The 22933-nt window shown below is 42.2% G+C and overlaps 1 protein-coding gene across 1 annotated transcript; it reads left to right on the top strand.

Annotated features, from left to right (window-relative positions):
* The first annotated feature begins 115 nt into the window (after positions 1 to 115).
* LOC139300464 (transcription factor MafG) lies at positions 116 to 11778 on the top strand. Its single transcript, XM_070923576.1, has 3 exons — positions 116 to 198; positions 11160 to 11232; positions 11326 to 11778. The coding sequence occupies exons 2-3, from the start codon at positions 11197 to 11199 to the stop codon at positions 11776 to 11778; spliced, it is 489 nt and encodes a 162-aa protein (XP_070779677.1). The 5' UTR covers positions 116 to 198; positions 11160 to 11196.
* Positions 11779 to 22933: the final 11155 nt, after the last annotated feature.

Here is a 22933-nt window from a genome sequence, read left to right as displayed (position 1 = left end):
ACCAAACACGATGACGTCTGGCTTCGATACAAGAGAAAGGAATCAACAAGGAGAGCACGAGCTGGCATTTGGAAGCGCTATCGCTTCTCTCAGTGAAACTGAAATTTAACTGTGCCTCTGATGTTTGCTCACCGTCGTGACGGTATAAGAAGAGGACGTTGACAGCAACAACTTCAGGGAGCGTCATTTTTAAGTCAGGTGGGTCTGTAAACCAAACAGAGTTGGTGTTGTTATGCTGAGTGTGCATGCCTTCGCCTCGCCGCTGACAAGCTGGCCGCGGCTAGCTTCACGGGCTAGCATACCTAGCTTCGTACATATAGCCTCGTCAAAGTAGCCTGATTCTATACCAGAAGTGGTTTTCAAACTAAGAGGGTCCGCATTAGTCGACCACAAGTGATTCTTTTATTTTGGAAGCTACTACCGGAAACGCTTGTGTAGTCGTTGGCCGCTGACAACGGTCGGCTCCTACTATGCAGAGATGGCAGCTAATCTTTTGTACACACTCATGAGCTGCGAGTAAAACATGTCATTCAGATTTTTGGGTTTGGTGCAGCGCGACAGCCAGCTGTTTCGCGCGTAAATGGTGACCCCCCCCCCCAGTTGCCTAGTTGGAGGAATCGCTCGTGGTGCTGTAATGCCACAGTTATAGTAGGAAGGCTGAGCACGGGGATTTCCTCGCTTGCTTGTTTTGTAGGCGGGGAGTTGTTTGCCACTATCTCGAGCAGGCTCTGCGAGGCTCGAGACAGAGTCGTGGAATGTCAGAACTGTGTAACTGGGTTGCTTTTGGGATTTAAATAGTTTGCCGAGGCGTCGCGTGTCCGCTGTATCGCAGCGCTCCTTGGTGGTTTGTCAACTCATGCGCTTCTTGCTGTTCAAACCTGCTGCTTCATCACCTCGTTGTGAAAGGGAGCAAGAGCGAGCCGAGGCAGCGGTTTAGCGAGATCGGGTTGGTTTTCAATATTTTCTCATGACATTTCTGTCATAAAAAAATATGAATGTGATTGTTAAATCTGAGCAATGTGTTGTGCTTTTGTGCGGCTTTAAATGCATGCGTGGATTATTGTTATTTTTTTTATCTGTAAAGAAATGCTTCCAAACCATCGTTTCGTATTGAATTGGTACACCTGAAGTGACAATTCATTTAAGCTCTGGTTAAATTGTAACAATGGCAGTGCCAAAGCGAACCAGCCGTCCTTAGCTTTAATATCACAGCCAGGCAGTTAACCACAGTATTGTTTTATTATCAGAGCCAACAAACAAGCAGCGGTATTTTTATCGTGCTGAATCATCACAATGATGTATTTAGACGTTCTCAGAATCCACCCCGAAATATGGCACCACCGGACAAAGGTCTGCTCGGTGGATAAGGGTCGATGTTTATCACCAAACCGCCGCTTATTGAGGAGACGGATCGAAATGGTGCTGATCTGTCGTGCAAGTCAGTCACCAAGCCATGAGCATCAAGTGATGGCCATCATGCATTTATCAATAGCCTCATCTACATTCAGCTGAGAATGTGCGTTTTATTGCAGAGCTGTCATGATGTGCATCAACAGACGGGCTGTGAGTATAGCCCACATTTAGACTAAGTGCTCAAGTGTCAACTGCGATGTCAAATCCATTTAAAAAATGCATGATAAGCAATATATTATGCCTGTGTTGTTATAATGGAGTCCTGCAATGAGTGGCTGTTTAAATTAGGTCATGTGTAATTATGGGATGTATGGGAAGTTGAAAACAACACCTGCTTTAGGTGGTATTTGAAATAAAATGCTGGTGTAGGAAATATTTTTATTAAGTATTTTGGCATGTGTGTTGTGCTGTAAATGCCTTTTTATTTTTATTATTGAATAGTATGCTAAATACTATAGAGCACCAGCTTGCTTGTGCCATTATTTAACACAGTATAACACTTCATTTCTTTTATTTTGGCTTTGCAGATGCTCTTGTTTCCCTGTGTGTGACATGATGAAATTTGCTGCCTATTAGAGTGCACGCTTATGGAGGGCAGGTAATGAATTATCCATGGAGAATCTCTGTGCAATTTGAAAAGTCACCTTGGAAACTGTTGAGCATATATATAGGCAGGGCTAAACAGATAGAAGTTGCCCATTCTTGCTCAGATATCCAACTTATTTCATCATCTCTGTTCATGCGAGCAGGGCATTGAAGTGTGTTTAGCAGACAGGCCAGCCCTACATCAGAAGCTCTGCTTTGCAATAAAGCGTAATGCCCATCTCTGCCTTTCTCTGCAGGTAACAAGAACAGATGAGGGCCCATATGAGAGCCCGATGGGGCTGGCGATGTTGTGTGGATAGAGGCAGGGAGTGGTGGAGATCAGCTCTGAGATTTATCGCCTCTTGCATTGAGGTAGCGAAGATAAAATAAGGCTGGATACCACAGAGGTGAACCGAGTGCACAACTCATACCCAGTGGCGTTGCTCAGAATGGGCAGGCGGTGGAGGGTGGAAGAGAATATTTGAGGTTGATGAAACACGAGGCAAGACTTTACACAGCATATAGAGAATAGTCTGGCCACCAACACCTTTGTATGGCCAACACAGCTGTGCCTTGGGAGTAGTTACGCCTATTCAGGACAATTAATAGCCTCCAGAAAGGAACACAAATGTGGGATTTGTCCACAAAAGTGCTGCTTAAGCTGCACGGGGAAATGGGAATGCCTGGAAGGAAGGGAGAAAAAGATCAATATAGTTTTTTTTCCCCCTCCTTTTTGCAATAGGGAGGGAATGTTGGTGATGAAACCTCTTGCAAGTGTAGTGCGGATTATGATTGCTTAGCATTGCGATATGCCCGCTCCACTTCTCAAAGTAATACTTTCATCCACACAGAGTAGCAAGTGTGTTTGATGAATTTCTGTTTGGAACTTGAGTTAGACTTGGCATGTTCATTACTGCTCTCTGTGTGTTCATAATTTAGATTAGCCAATATCGGACAGAACATGGAGAGCATAAGCGTTAGAGCTGTGCACAAGCGGCTGTTTTGCATGTAACCTACTTTTATCTTGGCTGATTAATGTTTGAGACACGTCATCAGTGGTGAGCTGACATTAAAAACAAGTGATTTAACCGTACCCATACTTTGTGTAAGTCAAACTGGTCAATAACGCAGGGAAGAAATCAACCGTTTCCATGCATTTTTGAGAGTTTCAGGAGATGGAATTAGAGTGTTCTCCCTATGTATATTTGGATATTTTCTGGGCTGGATATGTATAAAATGTTCTAAGGAGGTTAAAGATAGTGAGACCTTGTTCTAAGATAAGCAGTGTATAACCCACATTGGAAAAGAGCTCAGGCAGATCATTAGACAACCGTTAGCACTGCCTGTATTGTTTCTTGATAAAATTAACAGATTCTTTGTAGATGGCTCTGGGTTTCCCAAATAAATGCCTACTGTATTTGTACTCTGCATAATTAAATTATGCTATACATGCTGCAGGATCCACATTCATATTTTTTGGTACTTGCTCTGTTCTTCCAATATCTTTTTACTGGCACCAGTAGACAAAATAACATTGTCTAATTTTAGAAATGTAATTTACAAAAGCAAAGTGACAAAAATAAAATCGATAAGCACTGTCCCTGGGCAATCTCTATTGCTGAATACAACATTGAGTTATTCATTTGATATTTAGGGTTAGGGTTACAAAAAATTTTTTTAAACATTAGACCATTTAACCATCTTTTTGCCTCTTCTACATTCTTTGATATGTGATTAAATTTATAATTGGTTTCCAGTACTCTAAACTTTAGTTCAGGCTAAAATAAGTGAGGAACTGAGAGGAGGGTTACATTGAGACCTTCACAGATTGCAATGATCAGTAGACTGGTCACTGGAGGTGGACTTGACTTAAAAACTCTTGGTACTGAACGCATGGTTATTAATTCAGACTGTATTCTGGAGTGACGTAATTGTGATATTTCTTTTTTTGTGAGTGTGAGGCTTCATCAAATATCCTGTAGGCAGACATCATCAATCACTTGGCATAATTTGAACTGAGCGGTGGCAGTGTTATTAATAGAAATTAGCATTTTTGTTACTCTCAGGTAATAACTCTGCTAACTGACTGCATTTGAATCAAAGCACTCCACAGGAAAAAAATAAGATGATACATTTGCTTTCTTTCTTTCTTTTTTTTTTTAATTCAGTGATGCTGCTGAGCGCTGTTTGTTTGATGGCGTTATCACAGAGTGGGCATTTTAATTGAAGAGAATCCACCTCAAATCATAGCTGTGTAGTGCCACCAAATCAAAGACTCAAAGACATGAATTATATCACTATTGTTTTACTTTAGATAACATTAAAATGTGTTGAACTGCTCTAGTTTAGCCTTTTAGGCTGCAGATGTAGGTGTTGGGTCAATGCAATATGCATTTTATATGTATATAACCAGTGTAGTAAAGCTCCTGGATATTTTGCCAGTGTGTGGGTTGCCTGCAACCCTTACTTCCTCTGCCAGCGCAAGGCCGAAGTATCAAGAGCTATTCTCTTCCTGTTTAATCAAGTCCTCCAGGCAGATACTGTGGAAGGCCAATGAAGTCTCTTCTCCTGTCCTACTGCTTCTACTAACAGAGCGGCTCAGAGAGTAAACAGCAGCTACTGAGCTTCGAAATAGATGTATTGAAACATTGGTTAATGCAAACCAGTCTAACCCGAGTCCCTTTAAATAAGCTTCACATTATCAGTGACTTCAGAAAATACGAAATCCCTTGAGGGCGATGATTCATGTTTTCACTTTAAAACCACATGAACTGGATGAAAATTCCAGACATAAATGTACCACATGCTCTTCTGCATGGTATAACCTACTAGGGATCCATATGGGACTGTTTCAGAGCCAACGTTTATCATAGCACATTATGTTATGGTGTCTATTTCACCTTGTGACAAATAGTCAGTATTCAGTCATGTATGTAAACCTCTGTAGAAAAAAATATAATGATCAAATGTGGAACTGCAGGTGAAAATCAGCCTGCATGGCTAAATGTGGCACATTTACATGATGGATTAATGTGCATTGTCCCTTTTTTAAATAAAAAATAAACAATACTGTGCACAAACAATGTAAGGTTATAGAATATCTACAGATATTTAACTTTCTCTGGTTTCACCGACTCTTTGTCTCCATCTCACAACCAGAAATATTTTATACTTTGAGATTGATATCGATTAGATATTGACAAGATATAGACAAATATCTTGGAAATTTATCAAATTTTGACAACAACAGAATTACCACTAGGGTATCGTTTAAATGATATCGATTCCAATTCTGCTTAGTGAAATCCGGTTCTTATCGAATCTTGTTTCCGATTCCAATATTTTTCAGCTGTTTCTGATGTAAGACGCAGGAAAATATCAAAGAATGCTAAAGTCGATGGATATTGCTGTGAATAACCAGATATCAATAATACATTTTGCATACCTAAACGGAGGAGACTCAACCTTCTCCTTACTCATCTTCCTCCTTCTGAACTAGAGGTGGTCTCTGGGGAAGAACCGGAGGTGAAGGGGTGAACGCGTATCAAAAAAAAAGAAATATTAGATATACACGGTAAATGTCGGTGTTTTGTACCTGAGCGTGAGACGTTGCTAATGTTAACGTTAGCTGTATTCTGGGGCGACTGCAACACGTCGAGCATGGTGCATTCCTTCGTATTCACGCTGTGTTGAAGTAAATGCTTAATCATATTGGAGGTGCTTCCTCCCTCTCACGAAATGTCCTTACTGCAGGAGTTGCATTTTGCTGTGTTGTTATCTTTTATTAGTGACTTTTATGGACTGTAAAAAGCTCACTGCAGTTCACTCAAGAGCACAACTGAAATATGCAGAAGTTAGGAACCGATAAGCAGAATCGAAATGTACGCGTCTTAGCGAATCCACGGTTCTTGGAAATTTGGAATCTGTTCCAACTTGAAACCGGTTCTTGATACCCAACCCTAATTACCACACATTTTACTAGATAATTATTAGCCTAAAACCATTTGCCTTAATCCTGAAAGGCTAGTCTTATTTTAGTTTAGGAATTATTGCACTATTTAGCATGCTTTAAATGTAAATACCATGACATTATTGACTTCTCTAAATGAAGGCATTGAAATGAGAGGTCCAGGGTTTTTCTTCACTGATGCTAGCGTGTTTCGTTTCATATTCGTATCTGTATATTTGTCTAGCATTTGTAAGTGAGAACAATATTAGGACAGACTGCTGCTAACAACTGTTTAACCCTTCACTTATAGTCGTGCTGTATTTATTCTAAGGGTCTCAGTGCTATTTTAGCATTGCCCTGAACCTCCACTGGTCAAAAGTATTGGCTTAGTATTTCCCCTCTACTACAAGCGTATCACATTTCCCTCTGAAAGCTGCTGAATGATTTCCCCTCTCCCTCTTTTTGTCACTCTTATTTCACGCTCTGAATACTTAGTAGTTAATAGCTTCCCTCCCCTCTTCCCATCATACCTTTCTCTCAGACACTGTTTCTCTCCATACACAAGTTTCCACCAGTCTTCCAGTAACTCTTCCAGAGCTATCGGAGGAGTCTGATTTTTAATTTGCTGTTAAATGGTGCCCAACACATGCAGCTTGCTTGATAATTGACTTCACTCAGCTGAAGGGAGGAATGATTAGATCTGAATATCTAGGCGATCTTTTCAACTCCGCACTAGAAGGGAGGGAGTAAAAGTAGTGGCTCTGATCAGGCATGAAGTGTTGAGAATGGCTATTTATGGCGTGCATGGTGATAAGGCTGACTGCATTAAGCATCTCAACCCTGATAGAGCAAGTGGACAAGAGAACAAATAAGCACACAAATATAACTTAATTAGCCAAAGCGTGATGAGAAAGTGCTGTCATTTCTTTTATTTTCCACACACGTATCTCATCATGTGCTTTATCAGTATCTTTGTGGTCATCATGATTCTATTTCCTGTGGAAAGTCCATGATGATGGAGCGAGAGGCTACAAGTCTCATACATTATTGATTGGGGAAACTGAATAGGTGATCATACTGACTTCACATCCAGCGCTCTTCTTTTGTGTTGTGTTAATCGTCTTAAGATGTGCAGGTTTTGCAAAGACAATGGACTGAAAACTGTGCTAAACCTTTCTGTCGTCTGAGGCCTAATTTACATTTGGGCCACAGCTCCTGTGTCTCTCCTCGTGGCTGTACAAACCTTTACAAGTCTGGACTGATCATAGCAGAGGAAAATACATTTAAACCAGGCATTTGAGCAAAATGAGCCACATTGTGCATCTTCTCTTTTGGAGTGAAATGCATTGTTTTGATGTGAGATGATATTCAGCTGTTAGTTTCACAGAACTGAGTTGGCATTGTTGGACGCTGCCTGTGCTTTCTTGAAAACAGTGTTTCATCAGCATGCGCCTCCACTGTCTAGTTTTATTCACTTCATTAGCAAGCTGCCGGTGCCAAGTGCCTGGACGCTTCTTTTTAAGAATCGATCATGACAAGTTGAATGTATTTGTGCTTGTGTGGTTTTGGTAATCTGTCTCCGTGTGGATCCATGTGCATGTGATTAGTTACGTGATATGCAATCCGCTGTCATGTCTCAGTAAAGCCTGCGCCCCGTTAGTCCTCCCCAGCCATGTTTAGTATTCAGAGAGCAGGCGCTGTCGTAATCTGGATTCTGAGGCAGGTTGCTGGGGTTTTTGTTTGCTCTTATGGCCCTGATAATCTTGTTACACTGCTGTCAAGTGGAGCTGGCTCTCCCTGCAGCCCTGAACCACCATGCGTGCCACCTCCAGTACCAGAAATCCACACAGCCCCCCCCCCCCCCCCCCTTCCCCCATCGCCGCCCCCACCAGCCTACCGCCATTTTGAGACAGCGTTTGATGGAAGAGCCTTGGATGTATCCTTGAAGAATCACCTCCTGAGCATCTTTATTCAGCCTCCCACCCCCGCCCCTGTCTCCCACCCCCACCTTAGGCGGTGAACAGCAGTGATAAATATTCATCAGGGGGACGCAGTGCATGGATGCTGTAGCTTCAGTTCCCCCCTCAACAAAGGGTCCCCTAGCTAATGGTGTCCATCCTTGGCAGCCCCCCTGGTGAGATCCTGTGGAGGGGATGAGATCATTAAAGCACGACATGGGCTCAAGGCCGGACCTATCATGTCACATCAGCATTTATCCCACCAGAGTTTTTTTTTCCCCTTGAGTCTCAACCTAAGCCGACCCCACCTTCGCGAGCTGCCCTCTATAGATTTAGATGAACACAGACAGCTTTTGAAGGTTGGCTGGGTTGCTCGCGTCGTGTTAGTTCAACTTCACAACTTCCTAATTGGCACCTTGGTTTTGGTCCTTGCTGAGATCAGTGTTTTTTTTTTTATCCCTCAACCTGTTCTTCTCAAGATCCTCTAAATGTGTCGAGCGTGCATTTTTCAGAAGGCTGTTTGCTCTCTCTCTCTCACTCTTTTCTTCTCACCTTCTCTTCGCCTCTCTCTCTCTCTCTCTCTCTCTCTGTCCATCTCTCTCACCATCCCCTCCTTCCCTTTCTCCGGGTGACCACACTCAGCGATTTCTATTTCCTGTGGGTGTGATGTCTCTCCTCCACAAGCAATCAGCTCTGATTTGTCAGCGTTCTTCCAGGCGATTCATAAAAATTCAGCAAGCACCTACAAAAGACGTCTGTGTCCCTGTGCTTGCTCCCCACCTCTGCTGCCCCTGTGCTCCAAGCTGCAGCTTTCGCCTTGTGCTCCTTTTGCTAGGCACACACAAAAGATCTGAAATCATTAATAGGAGGTAATACATATGTGCAGGGGAGACATTGGTGTCTGTTGTCCTCGATTGCGACTGTTAAGAGGGCGAACGTGTCAAAAGCAAGGGCAAATCAGTGCAGCAAGTCTGAAATTTCCCTGTCACTTTTTTTTTTTGGGGGGGGGGGGGATTACAGGTGTCTTTTTCCTTTCTTTTCCTCCCTGTGTGTTTGTGTGAACATGCCTCTTTGTCTCTGTGAGGTATGACATGCCTGGTAGTGGAAAGGAGCAGCTGCGCATTGGACCTTGTCTGTGTTGTGCTGCCATGCCCTGTCATTGGTAGCCGTCTGTTGGCAGCAGCCTGTGCTGGAGGGCTGCAGCCTGGGTGCAATCCTTCCACAGTGTCATATGGTGAGCTTTCAGCCATGCCAAGCCCATGCCTACTATGTTACCCTACACAGCTGTGTGACAGAATATGCCTCTTCAACCTGGACAATGTGCCATCTCTCTGCATTTTCAAGATTCCAACTGGTTTTTGAACAATGTTGGGTCTAGGCGGCTGAGGGGAAAATGATAGGCTTATATGAAATTTGGAAGAAGCAGCCTTTTTTTCCTACTCTCATCCCAGTAGCTATTAGAGTACTTTCCTGTCTATTTGTCCATTATCTGTGCATCATCAGGCAGACCATTATCCCATTATGTTTTGCATCTGTGGTCCAAATGCTTACTGGAAATGAGTCACCACAAAGGCCGGTGAAAGGTAGGTGTTACTATCAGTCAGCTATTCATAGCCAGCCCAACAGGGATGAAAGTATCACATTTAAAAAGTCCTCCGCAGTATTGTGAAAGGTTTTTTTATATGGGCATCTGCAGCACAGAGAAACAGAGGCCGTTTTATGAGGAGCCAGACGACTTTTTGAAGTGAAAGCATCAAGAATGCGAGTCACAATCTGACCTCATGTTATGTCCCCAGCCTGTGTGATAGTGTCGTATTCAGGTCATTTTTAACAAGCGTCTGTCTCTCCCTGTTTGGCTCAGGTGACCGGTCCACCTGTAGCACCCTTTTGTTGCCATGGAAATATCCTGGCCATCTTAGTGCACTTCAGAGCTCCGACTCATCTCTCTCTCTCTCTCTCTCTCTCTCTCTCTCTCTCTCTCTCTCTCTCTCTCTCTCTCTCTCTCTCTCTCTCTCTCTCTGAGCTTCTCTGCACATACCATACATGATGACTAGCTTAGTGAGCGTGACGGCTATAAACACATGCACACACTTGACAACAGTTCTTTTAGGATTTTTTTTTTGTGGGAGGGATTCTTTTGTTTTCTGCTTTGATGCTTAAAAAGTTGTAAGAGGCCACATGCATTTGTTTATGTGCTCAGCAGAAACACACACTGCTGGGCGGTGTAAATCAGCTTACAGAGGCAATGTGCTGGCTGGGCTGACTGAGGTGGGTGCCTGTGTCGCTGACACAGCATTTACCGTGTGTAGTGTAAAGCACCCAGGGCCACAACTGTGTGTGTGTGTGTGTGTGTGTGTGTGTGTGTGTGTGTGTGTGTGTGTGTGTGTGTGTGTGTGTGTGTGTGTGTGTGTGTGTGTGTGTGTGTGTGTGTGTGTGTGTACTTATCCTGTGACAGAGCTTGCACGGTGGAAGGCACCCAACCTTCTGTCTGTCTTAACACCAGTAGGTTAGGTTTCTCGGCTGCACAGCTTCTCTTGGTGTTCCCTCAGTACTGACATGACAGAATTAACTGCAGTGCAGTCCTGTTATTCTGGAAGGCAGCTGAGGCTCTGCAGTAGTTACAGCATATCCCCTTTTTTCGTTGATTTATGGGATTATAGTTGCACACCAGCCAAATCTAGATCTAGGTGTCAGTGTCTAGACGGGATAGCTTGTACAGTAAATGAAAGTCTGTAAGTGTATTTTAGCTGAGGTCGTATGTACAGTAAAAAAAAAAAAAGCTGAAGGTTTTGTTTTAGTCCGTCTGCGTCCTTTGCTGTTTCTGCTCTGAGAGGCTGCACTTAACGAAAGTGACTTCTCTTGAGTTTTGTTTTCCAAGAAATCATTGTTGAATTGCTGCCAGCCATCTAAATGTCATCCTCCTTGTGACTCGCCAAGCTGCAGTTTGAATGCCGTGCAGGATTCAAGTGAGAGACTTATGTTGGAAGGGGGAAATACATACCACCAAGTTATTTGTTCATAGTGACAGGCGCAGTAATAGTCCAGGTACCGCTCGCTGGAGGGACTTGGCATCACTTATAAGCAAGTGTTAAGTCCTTGACCCACTTTGTGCCTTGTGTATTTGAAAGAGTTTGTCATGCTGTAATATCTTTGCCTGAAAATACATTGTTGTGTATTTCACATAAATGTGAAATCCAAGCTTTTTTTCAGGAGATATCGTTCTATATACTGATGGTGACTTTTCTTACCCACAGACCAACCAGCAGTACGGGTGGACGCGGTTCTTGTGGCATGACTACCACAAACAAGGGAAACAAGGCCTTGAAGGTAAATGTCTGACAAAGAATTCAATATTGTCAAAGTGTGAAGAATTTTATATGCCAATGTTAATTACCAACACTATCTGGTCCCCGTCCCCAGGTGAAGCGGGAGCCAGGGGAAAATGGCACCAGCCTGACAGATGACGAGCTGGTGACCATGTCAGTTCGGGAGCTGAACCAGCATCTACGGGGCCTGACGAAGGAGGAAATCCTCCAGCTGAAGCAGCGACGGCGTACCCTGAAAAACCGGGGCTACGCCGCCAGCTGCCGGGTGAAGCGTGTCACCCAGAAAGAGGAGCTGGAGAAGCAAAAGGCTCTGCTGCAGCAGGAAGTGGACAAGCTGGCCACGGAGAACGCCAGCATGAAGGTGGAGCTGGACGCTCTACGTTCAAAATACGAGGCCCTCCAGAGCTTTGCCAGGACTGTGGCCCGCAACCCCGTCACCTCAGCCAGGGGACCCATGGCCTCTGTCATAGGGCCCCTCATCCCTGGTAAAGTAGCTGCCACCAGCGTCATCACCATCGTCAAATCCAAAACGGAGGCTAGGTCCTAGTAGCAGAAAGGGGCGGGAGGAAGATTTTTCAAGACTAAACTAGTCAGTGCATTGTAACATGGCGCAGGATTACCTGTGTAAGTTCTCAGTTTTAACCCTCATCACCAACACTAACAAGATGCTTCTCAAATTCGCTCCTAAAGTATGACTCAGCAGTCTGTACCTGTCAACAGACATGTTGTGCTTTAGGGTGACACAATCAAATTGTGCAATTTAGGAGATCACAGTTGGTTATTGAAGAATGGCAACGTATTGGCAATACTGAAACATTTTATTTAAAAAGATTGTGGTTGCAAATATATATACATATATATATATATATATATATGGCAATATTGGGTTTTAAAAGTACAAGTGGCATCAATTTCAGACTGTTGATAGCTTCTTGACAAGGTACACTATGTGATGTGGCTGAGCTCTTAAGTTTTTTCCGTCCTATAAATTGGCATTTGAGTCTCACAACTTATCACAACCAGTGAAATAATAAATTATAGACATTACTCCTCAGCTACTCCTCAACAAAGAGCCAGCATATATCTCACTATGGATCCCTTTGCTTGTTATTATGCACTGACTTGAACTGGGATGAATAACAAACAGTCACAAACTCTTGGTGTGGATGCTACAGATGTCTTCAAAACGGCCTGACTAACCCGAAACTAGAAAATTTGTCCAATTTGTGATTTTTGTTGGTCGTCTGTCAAGAATGTAAGCATGAAATAATGCTCCCGAATCTGGCATTCATTTCTGTTTATGCGTCTGTGACAGGCTTTAATGAACTTGTCATTATCAATATGACTGGTAGATGCAATAATATATGTATGCACTGAAAATACAAAGAGGTCTTGCATATTTATGGTCAAGTGGAAACGTTAAAAATGATCAGCAGTTCAAAATGATATTGTTCCAGAGCTGAGTGCCATTCCAGTATGACAAGATTCTTCTACAATATCTGAAAACCTGAATGTTATAACAGTAATATCCTCGTGTTTTGTGGGGACAGTGAAATCCACAAACATTTTGAAACATCCTTTTTGCTCATAGAGAAAATATGTTCAAGTTGTTTTTGTTGAAAAGATATATATTGCATTTTTTTGTAATTACTTGTCGACAGGGCCGTTAGATATTTCCAAAAGAAAATCTTTACACAAGCTTTACTGTTTGAATTGTTAAGGTGTAGAAAACTTTGTCTAATGTTGAGTTCTTGGTTTTTATTACTAGGTAGATTACCTTCCATTGTTTATAGAAATACAGAAAAAGAAAACAGAAAAAAAAAATCCTGTGACATCTTTTTTGCAATTGTACCAAAAGTGGCTTACTATTGAAGTCTGATAGCTTTTTTCTAGTGACTAGGCGCGTACTGTGGGGTAGCGCGTGATGTGATGTGTAAGTGACAAGTTGGCAGTGTCGTTCACTGTATAGATGTCAATGCTGTGCTATTTAAAACAAATCTGTAGAGCTAAACTAGGTGGTGTAAACAAGGTCAATTGTCTTTGTGCGTATTGGCATCTGTGATATCCTCCGCTTCCTTGGTGTTAGTTACGAATCATATTGTCATTTAAGAGTTTACCGCATTGAGCCATGTAAGACAGAATTAGGTGAAATGGCATTAGTGACTCAAAAGACTTCAAGTGATACTGACATTGCAGAATCTGAGTAATGGTTGCACCTGGTGCTGGATGCTCCTCTGAATACATCCTCAGTAACCTTAACGTAAAATGGCTTCATTGTTGGGGAAGATTTCATTATCGTATTCATTCCAGCCACTTAATTGGTCTGAATTAGATCGCAGGGATAGAAAATAATAACTCTTTTGACAGACTAAATGAAATGTGAAGTTAACAGAACAATTTTACCCGTGGACGTGTTTGGGTTTTTTTCTCCAAATGTCTACGACAAGATTGCATCAATGATCTTAAAGGGTAACCGCCAAATGGTGCAGCTTGACTTGTCCACTGGTCTTCAGATTTTCAGATTAAAAGCGGTGGTGTTCGGCTGAGAGGGTTTGTATGCACTAAGCTCCTGCTTGTTTTGCTCAGGACAAAACAGGTCACTCTAAAAATGAACAAACCATTCTAGATGAGAAGAAGGGAGGCAGGGATGGCAGCTCTGTTCATTTTATTTATTTATTATTTTTTATAATAAGCATGTCATAAAAGGGCTTCAATCCACACTCAGAAAGAGACACAACAGCAAGACCACGTAGAATTACAATCAACAGCAGCTGCCAGCAGCGCTCCTCCTGTGCCAAGTGTCGCGTCACTCTCCTGGTCCTCCTAAAAGGAATTTTAACAGTGAAGGAGTTTTACACCTTAAGGTGAAAGTAGTTGTTTAAAGGCATTAACAGAAAGCACTTCATCCAGAATCTCACTCTTCTCTCCTGCTGGTCAGAATGTCTTACAGTGTCGACGAGGTGTTAATCTGCAGCCGCTCTCAAAACTACGCCTCAGCAAAACTCCATGCCAGAGACCTGGGTGCTGGATGTACTGTCTGTGCGCTAAAAGCATCCTATCCTCACTTTGTCAACATGCTTAGCTATCTACATTGACTGGTTAACTGTGGGAAAATATATATCTGACTCTTGACATAGCCCAGTATTGATGTTGGCGTTCCTTATTGCTGTGGCAGTCTTGTGGAGTGAATCTTTTTTCGTGTCAAGTGTCTTTTGAGGTGTTCGAGTGGCACCGTCGACCAATCTCTCAATCTCCGCCAGAGATGACGAGTCTCTCTCTCTCTCTCTCTTTCTCACACATTACAGGTGTATAATATGTAGCTACAGTAGGTATTAATGACCATTGTGAAAAAGTGACCCTTAATATGCAACTCAGTGGAAAGGTGTGAAAGAGTAGATGTAAGAGTAATCAATATTGTCAAAGTGACTATGGTCTGTTATTTAATAATTCTTGCTGTTTTGTAGTTTCTTTTTGTTTTGTTTTGTAAAACGTGTTTTTATTTTGAATCCCTACATGGAAGAGCAATTGGCCCTTGTTTATAGTAGCTAACATGTTAAAAAAGTGTTTTAAACAAGCCGTGGGACAGTTGCACACAAGCCTTACTCACTAATTACTCTGATCTTAAATTAGCTGAATTATCGGATCCATAAATTTGACTTTGGATATCTGACTGAAAGATATTGCTATTGTATAAATGTTTGTGCACTCACTGAGTGAAATGGATGCTACAATAGATTCTGTCACAAGGGCCACTTGCAATATATATATATATATATATATATATATATATATATTTATATTTTATTTTTTTTGTTTTCCTTTGGTATGCCTGTGTGTGTGTGTGTGTGTGTGTGTGTGTTCGTACGTTTGAGGTTCCTCTGCTGCTACACCAGTCATTAATGCTCGTTGTTTGCTGTAGCATCATCCACAGCGTTTCTGTTCTCATTTCCTTGTTGAGTGTGTATTTGAAATTGATCTTAACACTGTAATTTGTTCTGCAGATTTCATTTTTAATTGGTTATGGCTTTTTTCTTTTTGTTTTTTCTTGTTTGTATGTTTTAGAGAGGATAAATAACAGCACTTGTGTGGCAGTTGAATTTAATAGCTCTCAAGACGTTGGCTTTTTTTCATGAAATTATGCTTTGTAAACAGTTGACTGTGCAGGTTTTTTTCCTCTTAACTCCATGGAGTGGGTCTGTGTTTCAAAGGTATAAAAATCTGACTAAAGCGAGTGATACAAAGTTAATAATCTGTTTTTGTTATTTTTCTGTATGGGTTGTAATAAAATATTGCAGTACTTTGTATGAAAACAGACAATAGTTAATTGTAACTATTTATAAATTAAATTATTGTACTTTTTGCAATCTGTAGATAAGTACTATGTATTCATATATACAGTAACAACTGTGGATTTAAACGTGATTCTCTGAGGTGTCTAAGTTATTGATGTATATATTGTATGTTTGTTGATACAGCTTACTTTATTTTCTATAAGACCAATAAAATGTTTTGAAAAAGGATTTTAAGCACTACTACTCTGTCTTTTGGAGGCTTTTAAACACTGTTGAAATTGGATTTTTGTCATATTCTGTGGCGTCATTGACCCAGTTTGATACTTGTAAAAATAAACTGGCGGGGAAGGCTTTTCGCCGTCCAGGGTGGGTTTTAGAAGACAGCGATCATTTAGATGGCACGATTTCTTTTTCTGTGATCCAAAAAAAGCCGCTGGGCGACCCACTTTGGCTAACCTCAGCGGACATATTTTTGGCCCGACACGAGTAAAACATTAGAGTCATGAAGGATGTCTAGGTGTGCTTGTCCTAGATTAGGAGGAGTAGTGAGTTAGTCATCTGTGCTCCCTGTGGGCCTCCTAAACCCCCTCTGTCTCAGCGCACCTCATCAAACATCACCCCTCCTCGGCAGCGTTTCAACCCCAGCACATTCAAAACACATCTCATGAGAGAACGTGCAGAGACAAAGAGACAGATGGCTGAAGACAAGCTACATCTTACCGCTCCATCCTGCAGGGCAAGTCTAAACCCCAGTGCCTCTGCAACACTACAGCGTGGCATTGTTCTCCTCTTAAATGGAGGAGGCTCCTACAGGTCTGTGTGACCTGTGCCTTAAAACAGACTCCTCTCCCTCCTCGGATGCCTGCCCCAGACAAACCGGATGGCCTCTGAAGAGTTGATTAATTTGGCGGGTTGGGTAAAGGTGAGCTGGTGGGCAATCTAGGACAGCATTCTTCATCTTCACCCACTTCTGCAGCAGGTGCCTGCCCCAGTTCTCCGACCACAGCCCTGCTGTACAATTAATGTTGCCATCCCCGTCAGCGAGGCTGTTCATTTAGCACGCCTGCCCTGCCAAGGCTTGGCATGGGGCTCCACTCTGCAAATGTCACCACGGCAGAGGACGTGCATGTTTAGAAGAGGCACTACACTGGGCGAGAGGTGTGCTTGTTCTTGTTCACATCAGCAGATATTTGAATCACTTAAAGCTGTTGTGATGGAGCTACACAAATTCTTATCCACGTCAAACAGCATGACTTATTTTTTAGATCAATTCCAGCAATAAGAAGAAGCCACTGTGCATTCGTGACAGGTAATAGAGGAGAGACAAGACAGCAGATACCAGGATGTTTGAGAGGGGTTCACCTTGCCCCTGCTTAGCCATATGCGGGTCTGGGTTTCCCTCTGCTGGCACTTCTCTGTAAAGACTTTGTGTGATTTAACAGGGTTTTTCCACAAGATGACGCCACAGTCTCTTAACTGAAGGATTTCCCCCGACAGTGCACATCTTCTATCCTCTATCAACCTGTATCATTTCAGCCCACTTGTTGAAGTCTGAAATGTTCCCTAAACCAACTTCTCACTCACAGATTAGTTCTGACTAGAGGTCACACATTATACTGTTCTTACAGTCCAGGGTGGGTTGACAGTAAGGTTTTATCTATCTTATAGTGGATGAAGTACTCAGATATTTACTTAAGTAAAAGTAATAATATCATAGTGTTAAAATACCCTAACTATCCTGCATTCAAAATCTTACTTAAGTAGAAGTACATATAATATGCAGAATGACCCATTTCAGATTCATACATATTATATTGCTGGATTATAATCATTGGTGTGTTCATGTGTTCATGACTTTAATGTTGCAGCTGGTAAAGGTGAGACTCATTTTAATTACTAATTTAATTTACTGCTGCGTAGCTTAACCTATAATGATATATCATCATTTATTAGCTGATTATATTTTGTGTTAATAATCTACATCTGCAAAGTAAATTGTAACTAAAGCTTAAATAATGCATGTAATGAAGTAAAATGTGGAATGTTTGCCTTCAAAATGTACTTGAGTAAATGTACTTAGTTTACAGTCCACCACTGCCTCATGCATGCTGTAACATTAGGAACAGCAGTACAATCTAATGTAAACTAATAACAGCAATGCAGTAAATAAATCAGGTTTTGTTGACACTGGCATAGTTAGTGACTTTGTATTGGACATTACACACTCATTTCAATTATAACAGTCAGTACAACACACCACGATATTACCTTTGTGTGGACTGAACACAGGGAACACTCTGATAAGAGCGGCCACAAAAATTGAACCGTACAATCTTTCCTGAGATAAAGATTTATTGTGGGGCTGTTGGATTGCATAATTATTACTGAATGCAGATGTTCCTAAAAACAAGTCAGTGTAAAGATATTTTTCTTCTCGGATGTTGTCTCGGCAGTCACCACAAATGTGCAATAATATTTTAACAGATTGTGATAAATTAATACATTCAGATGGTTTAACTTTGGCCAGTGCTTCTGCATGTGTTCATAAATGTGTTACAGTCTGTATTTCTTTAACCTTTAACTTTGTTTTTTTTTTATTATCATTGTTGTACTTTATTATCATTGACACTTTTCCCAGAAGCAGAAGGGAATAACATCTCCAATACTAATTATTTTGGTTATGTAGTTAATTATGTTTAAATATTTGACAGCTAAAATGAAACAGGATGTGTTTTACGTGTGGTTGTTATTTTACAGGGATAACTTGCAGCTAATTGAAGTGAATGTACAGACACAGACTGGCATGTCATCAAAGGCAGCTTTGGCAGATAGCCTGCTACCTCTGTGGGAATCCAGATTTTGTCACATGACGGTGGAAAACGCCGCTGTTATGTAACAACATGTCGGCTGCGTGCACCGGCGCTTCATCGTACGATCCAACCTGCGTCAAGTCAGCCATAGTCAACACACAGTTTCCCGTCGGGATTTTCAAAATAAAACCAGAGACTACACAGACGCGTTGCTTGAGTTTTATAGACAGTGCTCCTTTCCTTCGTGGTTTTTCTGCTTTCTCTGGCCGACTTGACGTAGCGGGCGTCGTTGCGTCTCTGCGTCGCCGGTGGAGGAGGCGTTGGCGCACCGCACTACTGCTGCTGTCGCTGCTGCTGCTGCTCCTGCTGCTGACACAGAAACCGGCTGTCCTGCACTGAAAGGGGGACACACAACCGACACGGCCCGTTCTCCATCCCATCATCAGGAGGGAGTCCCACTGTAGCTATTAAGAGATTACCCACTCAGTCTCGAGATGATCAAGAACGGGCATCACCACCACCAAGTGAACACAGCAGCCGGGAAAGACGCAGGGACGACCCCCGGCGCTGCAGCGTGCAGTCCCGAGAAGAGGAGGCGAAGAATCCGGGTGTGGTGCGATGGCTGGTGAGTAACTTACCGGATGATTGATTTGTGTGATGAAGATGCTACAACACTGTTCCTCATCGTTTGCATCGTTTGAATGCATGTGTCAGCCTGGGTCACCCACCACCGGGACAGGCCTGCTGCAGGTTACACAGCTCTCACAGGGCTGCTGCTTCACTCTCCAGAGATATGCACAAAACTTTTAACTGAATATGCTGTTGTTTACATTCTACTATGACCAGGCACACAACTACTTTAATTTACTTTCACTCTAAATTAGTACTGAGGCATCATCGTCTCAATGTTCCTCCTCAACAGACACATTACATAATAACATCAGGACTGATTTAGGCCTATATTGATCTTTGCTGCTGCCATCCATCATAACTCACTGTCATGTAGAGGGAGCCTCCTAACTCTGACCAGCCCTAAATATACTCTGTGGTAATGCTCATATTGGCAATGACACATTATTGTAAGTGCTCTGGACAAAAGTATCTGCCAAATGTATGTATTGTAATATATTGAAAGTACCCACTGCACTTAATGCAGCACTTTACTAAAGTTAGAGGCAACAAAATAGTTGTACAGTATCAGCAGTGATGCTTTTGTATATTCAGGCTCTTTAGTATGTTTTACAAAAGGCACACAGTCAACAGTTAAAATTAAGATGCCGTTATCAAGCAAGGCATAGGCTAAATGTTGAGTTAACATGTAGAGTTTCTCATAGATTCTGCCATAAATCATTGGATGTGGCCACTGAATGTTGCAGTATTTCATCCTCTAAACTTCATCATTAACATATTGTTTAATGTTCTAATTTAATGAATGAAAATCAAAAAATGCATTCCTCACACTTGACTAATATAAGAGTATGAAACTACAGCTTTAAACCAAAGGCAAAAACTACCTTGAGGCTACTGATGTTCACAAGGCACAAACAAATGAATCACTGGTAAATGTGTGTGACCATATCAATTTCATAAGTAGTATAGGACAGTATGAAATCATTCCACACTATATCAATAATTGGTATGAAATATGTATTTTAAGTACATCTATATAAATAAATATATGAGTGTTCTTCAAAACAATAACTACATCTCCATCATTTGCCATATTAAATGCATAAAAACAGCATCCGTGGTGCTTAATGTGCTTTTTCTTGCAATAATGGAAATAAGAAAAATTCAAACTATACTAAAACCTGTAACAGCTTTGTCAAATCTTTTATGTCACACCTATACCTCCAGGAAGATGTCCAATGGGAACACAGCACATGCATGATTCTTAAAGGAGGGAGAGGAAGCACAAAGAAGATGTTCACATTCAATCCCTGAACGTTGCTGTTACACGTTATGCACCTCAGACCTCAGGCCCCTCTGAACATGCTTAGTCTGGGTTTTCTTGGGATTACTTTCATGATACCATGACACCCTTACAAACAAGGTGTCTTCTTTCAGCACGACGTAATGGAACAATAAAATTAGAGTTGAGCCAGGCACGGCCTTTAATGCAGTACAGGTGATGGATCAATGTGAACGCACGGCAGTGGAAAGGGCAAGGCTAACCATGGAAAATTAGGACTTGTGTTCACACCAACTGGCAGAACAATGAACACGTACACCAAAAGCCAAAAACAAAAACGAGCTTTGTTCACTCTGCTCCTCCAGCTAAATGTCTAACATCGTACATTTTGAAATAACAACCAATATAGCAAAGCAATAATCTGAGTGGTGAAAGCAGCAGCAGCAATATTAAGAGCCATGACAGCCAAACGTAATTGTTGGCCACTCTTCATGTGACGGGCAGGCCTAATGACGCTGAACACACTGAACAGGTTTTCTGGACTGGCCTCGGTGGAGGTAAAGGTTTTACAATAATTCGAGGTATGAAACTGTTCTCCAGAGTCATCTCACTTCACCTTGACACTTGAAGGAGAGTCCATAGTAAAGCTGAGCTCCCCTGCAGAGGATCTGCTTAACAGAGCCAACACACTGGCCGATCTCAGTTTAACATGAAAAAATGCTGAAATCAAGCAAAGAATCCATTGAGACATACTGGCATCTAGCCCTGCAGGAAGTTTTGGTTTTATTTGAGTGGTATTAACATCTCTGGTGCATGGACGCAAATGGTATTTTGTTTGTCCAGAAACACTGACCACATGCCTCGGTGTGAACTCATTAGGAAGTGAAGACAGAAAATAATGAAAACTCTTGACAGTGAGGTCATTGGCTTATCAAAAGTAAGCGGGACATTGCTGAAAACAAAAATTCTTTTCACCCCTGTTTTATTGAGCTGGCAGCAGATTTTGTTTTACAGTAGGTATCTCAAAAATTTGGGGCGAACTGACCGGAGCTGCAAAGATGAATCGATTAATCAATCAACAGAAACCTACTTTGATAATCGTTTAATAATTGTTTGAGACATTTTTCAACCAGAAATGCCAAATATTCACTGGTTCCAGCTTCTCAAATGTGAGGATTTGATATTTTTCTTTGTCACCATTAGCTGTTTGAAATTTTAACGGGCGTTTTCAATATTTTCTGGCTTTTTATAGACAAATGAATCGATAATGAAAGTAATCGTTAGTTACAGCCCTGGAGCCGACCCTTTAAGATGCCTGACTGCCTCTTATGGGAGAAACACCAAGCCTTGGTGGATAGAGTCTGGCTCCATGGTGCAGCGGCAAAATAAATGTTTTGAATTTCTGTGTATGAAGGCCGGGATTATGGTGGCTTTCTCTGGTAGAATTCCTGTGGCTGCCTGTCCGTGGTTTGATGGAATGTTGCAGGATATTTGGGATGCCAGAATATTAACCGGTGGGGTGAGCACGCAAAGAGAGCCAATGTCAACAGAGCTCATGTCATTAACCCCTCTAACCCCTCCGGCCCACACCTGCTCCGGCCGCTGCAGCTCGTGCAGCCGGGGACATCACTGAGCACATTGTTTCCCGGAGCCCATACTGGACGCCGCCGCGCTCTTGCTGACATCCAGCGGTGTCAGCAGCATGAGAGGAAAATACCGAGGAAAGAGCACAGTCACTTCATCTGTTGAGACGTCTCCGACCCTGCCCCTTCTTCTCTGCACAAAGACGCTTTCTTTTCTCATTTGACACCCGAGAAAAGAGGTGATGGGGGTTAAAGATCGGTTGTTAGAGATGCATCATCAAGGAAGAGTGTAAAGTCCGCTGAGGCATACAAGACTATAAACATTAAAGCCTCAGTGAAATTTCCCATTCAGTCCAGGCTTATCTGAGACTATTGGTGTCCTGAGAAATAACTATGAAGTAGTCAATAAAAAAAACATTAGCACTGTGTCTCCAGGTGTTATAAATTGGATGAATGGAATTGAATTCAATTGAAACTACACGTGTCCCATTGTATTCTATCACTGTGTACACAGATGTCTGTCTGGTTTTGCTCTTGAGAAGCTTAGGCGCTGTTTTGGGTGTCTGCTAACAGGCTACGCTAATTAATATTTCATCGTCCCCACGGTGATACTGTCATGATCCAACCCTGCTAAAAAATACAACAGGAATACGGTAACACATGTCGGGCATCTAGCTAGTATGACACCCCAAAAGCAGCCTCCTGGTCTTATATAACTCTGTCTGGGTCTGTATTCATTCACCTCCAAGTGCTCCCCCCTTTTACTACATTCTTCTGTCCCTGCACTATCGCCTCCGAGCCTGCACATGTGGATCCCATTTCAACGGACTGACAGCACAAGACACACACGCAGACACAACCTCTTGGTTTCTGACGAGCTTCCCCGACGACGAGCCTCTGTTCCTGGTTCAACTTTTGCACATTTTGTTGACGTAGTGTATGCATGCAAATCACACAGACAAGCCCTGCAGTCTAGTCAAAGTCGCTTTTGTGTTACAATATGCTCTAGTGCAGCCCAGCTTGTTTTCAGTCAGGCTGGGGATAGTGACACCACAGCAAGGCGCAGATGCTGTCTTCCATTAGCATAGCCTGTGGCTGAAACATC

This window comes from Enoplosus armatus, chromosome 17, assembly GCF_043641665.1.
Source record: "Enoplosus armatus isolate fEnoArm2 chromosome 17, fEnoArm2.hap1, whole genome shotgun sequence".
NCBI lineage: Eukaryota > Metazoa > Chordata > Actinopteri > Centrarchiformes > Enoplosidae > Enoplosus > Enoplosus armatus.
This window is presented reverse-complemented; position numbering and strand designations above follow the sequence as displayed.

Bases quoted from the DNA above. Each gene is read 5' to 3' on its own strand.
- LOC139300464 (XM_070923576.1), top strand. From the start codon at position 11,197: ATGACTACCACAAACAAGGGAAACAAGGCCTTGAAG. The intron at 11,233-11,325 runs GTAAATGTCTGA...CCCCGTCCCCAG, and splicing joins AGGGAAACAAGGCCTTGAAG to GTGAAGCGGGAGCCAGGGGA.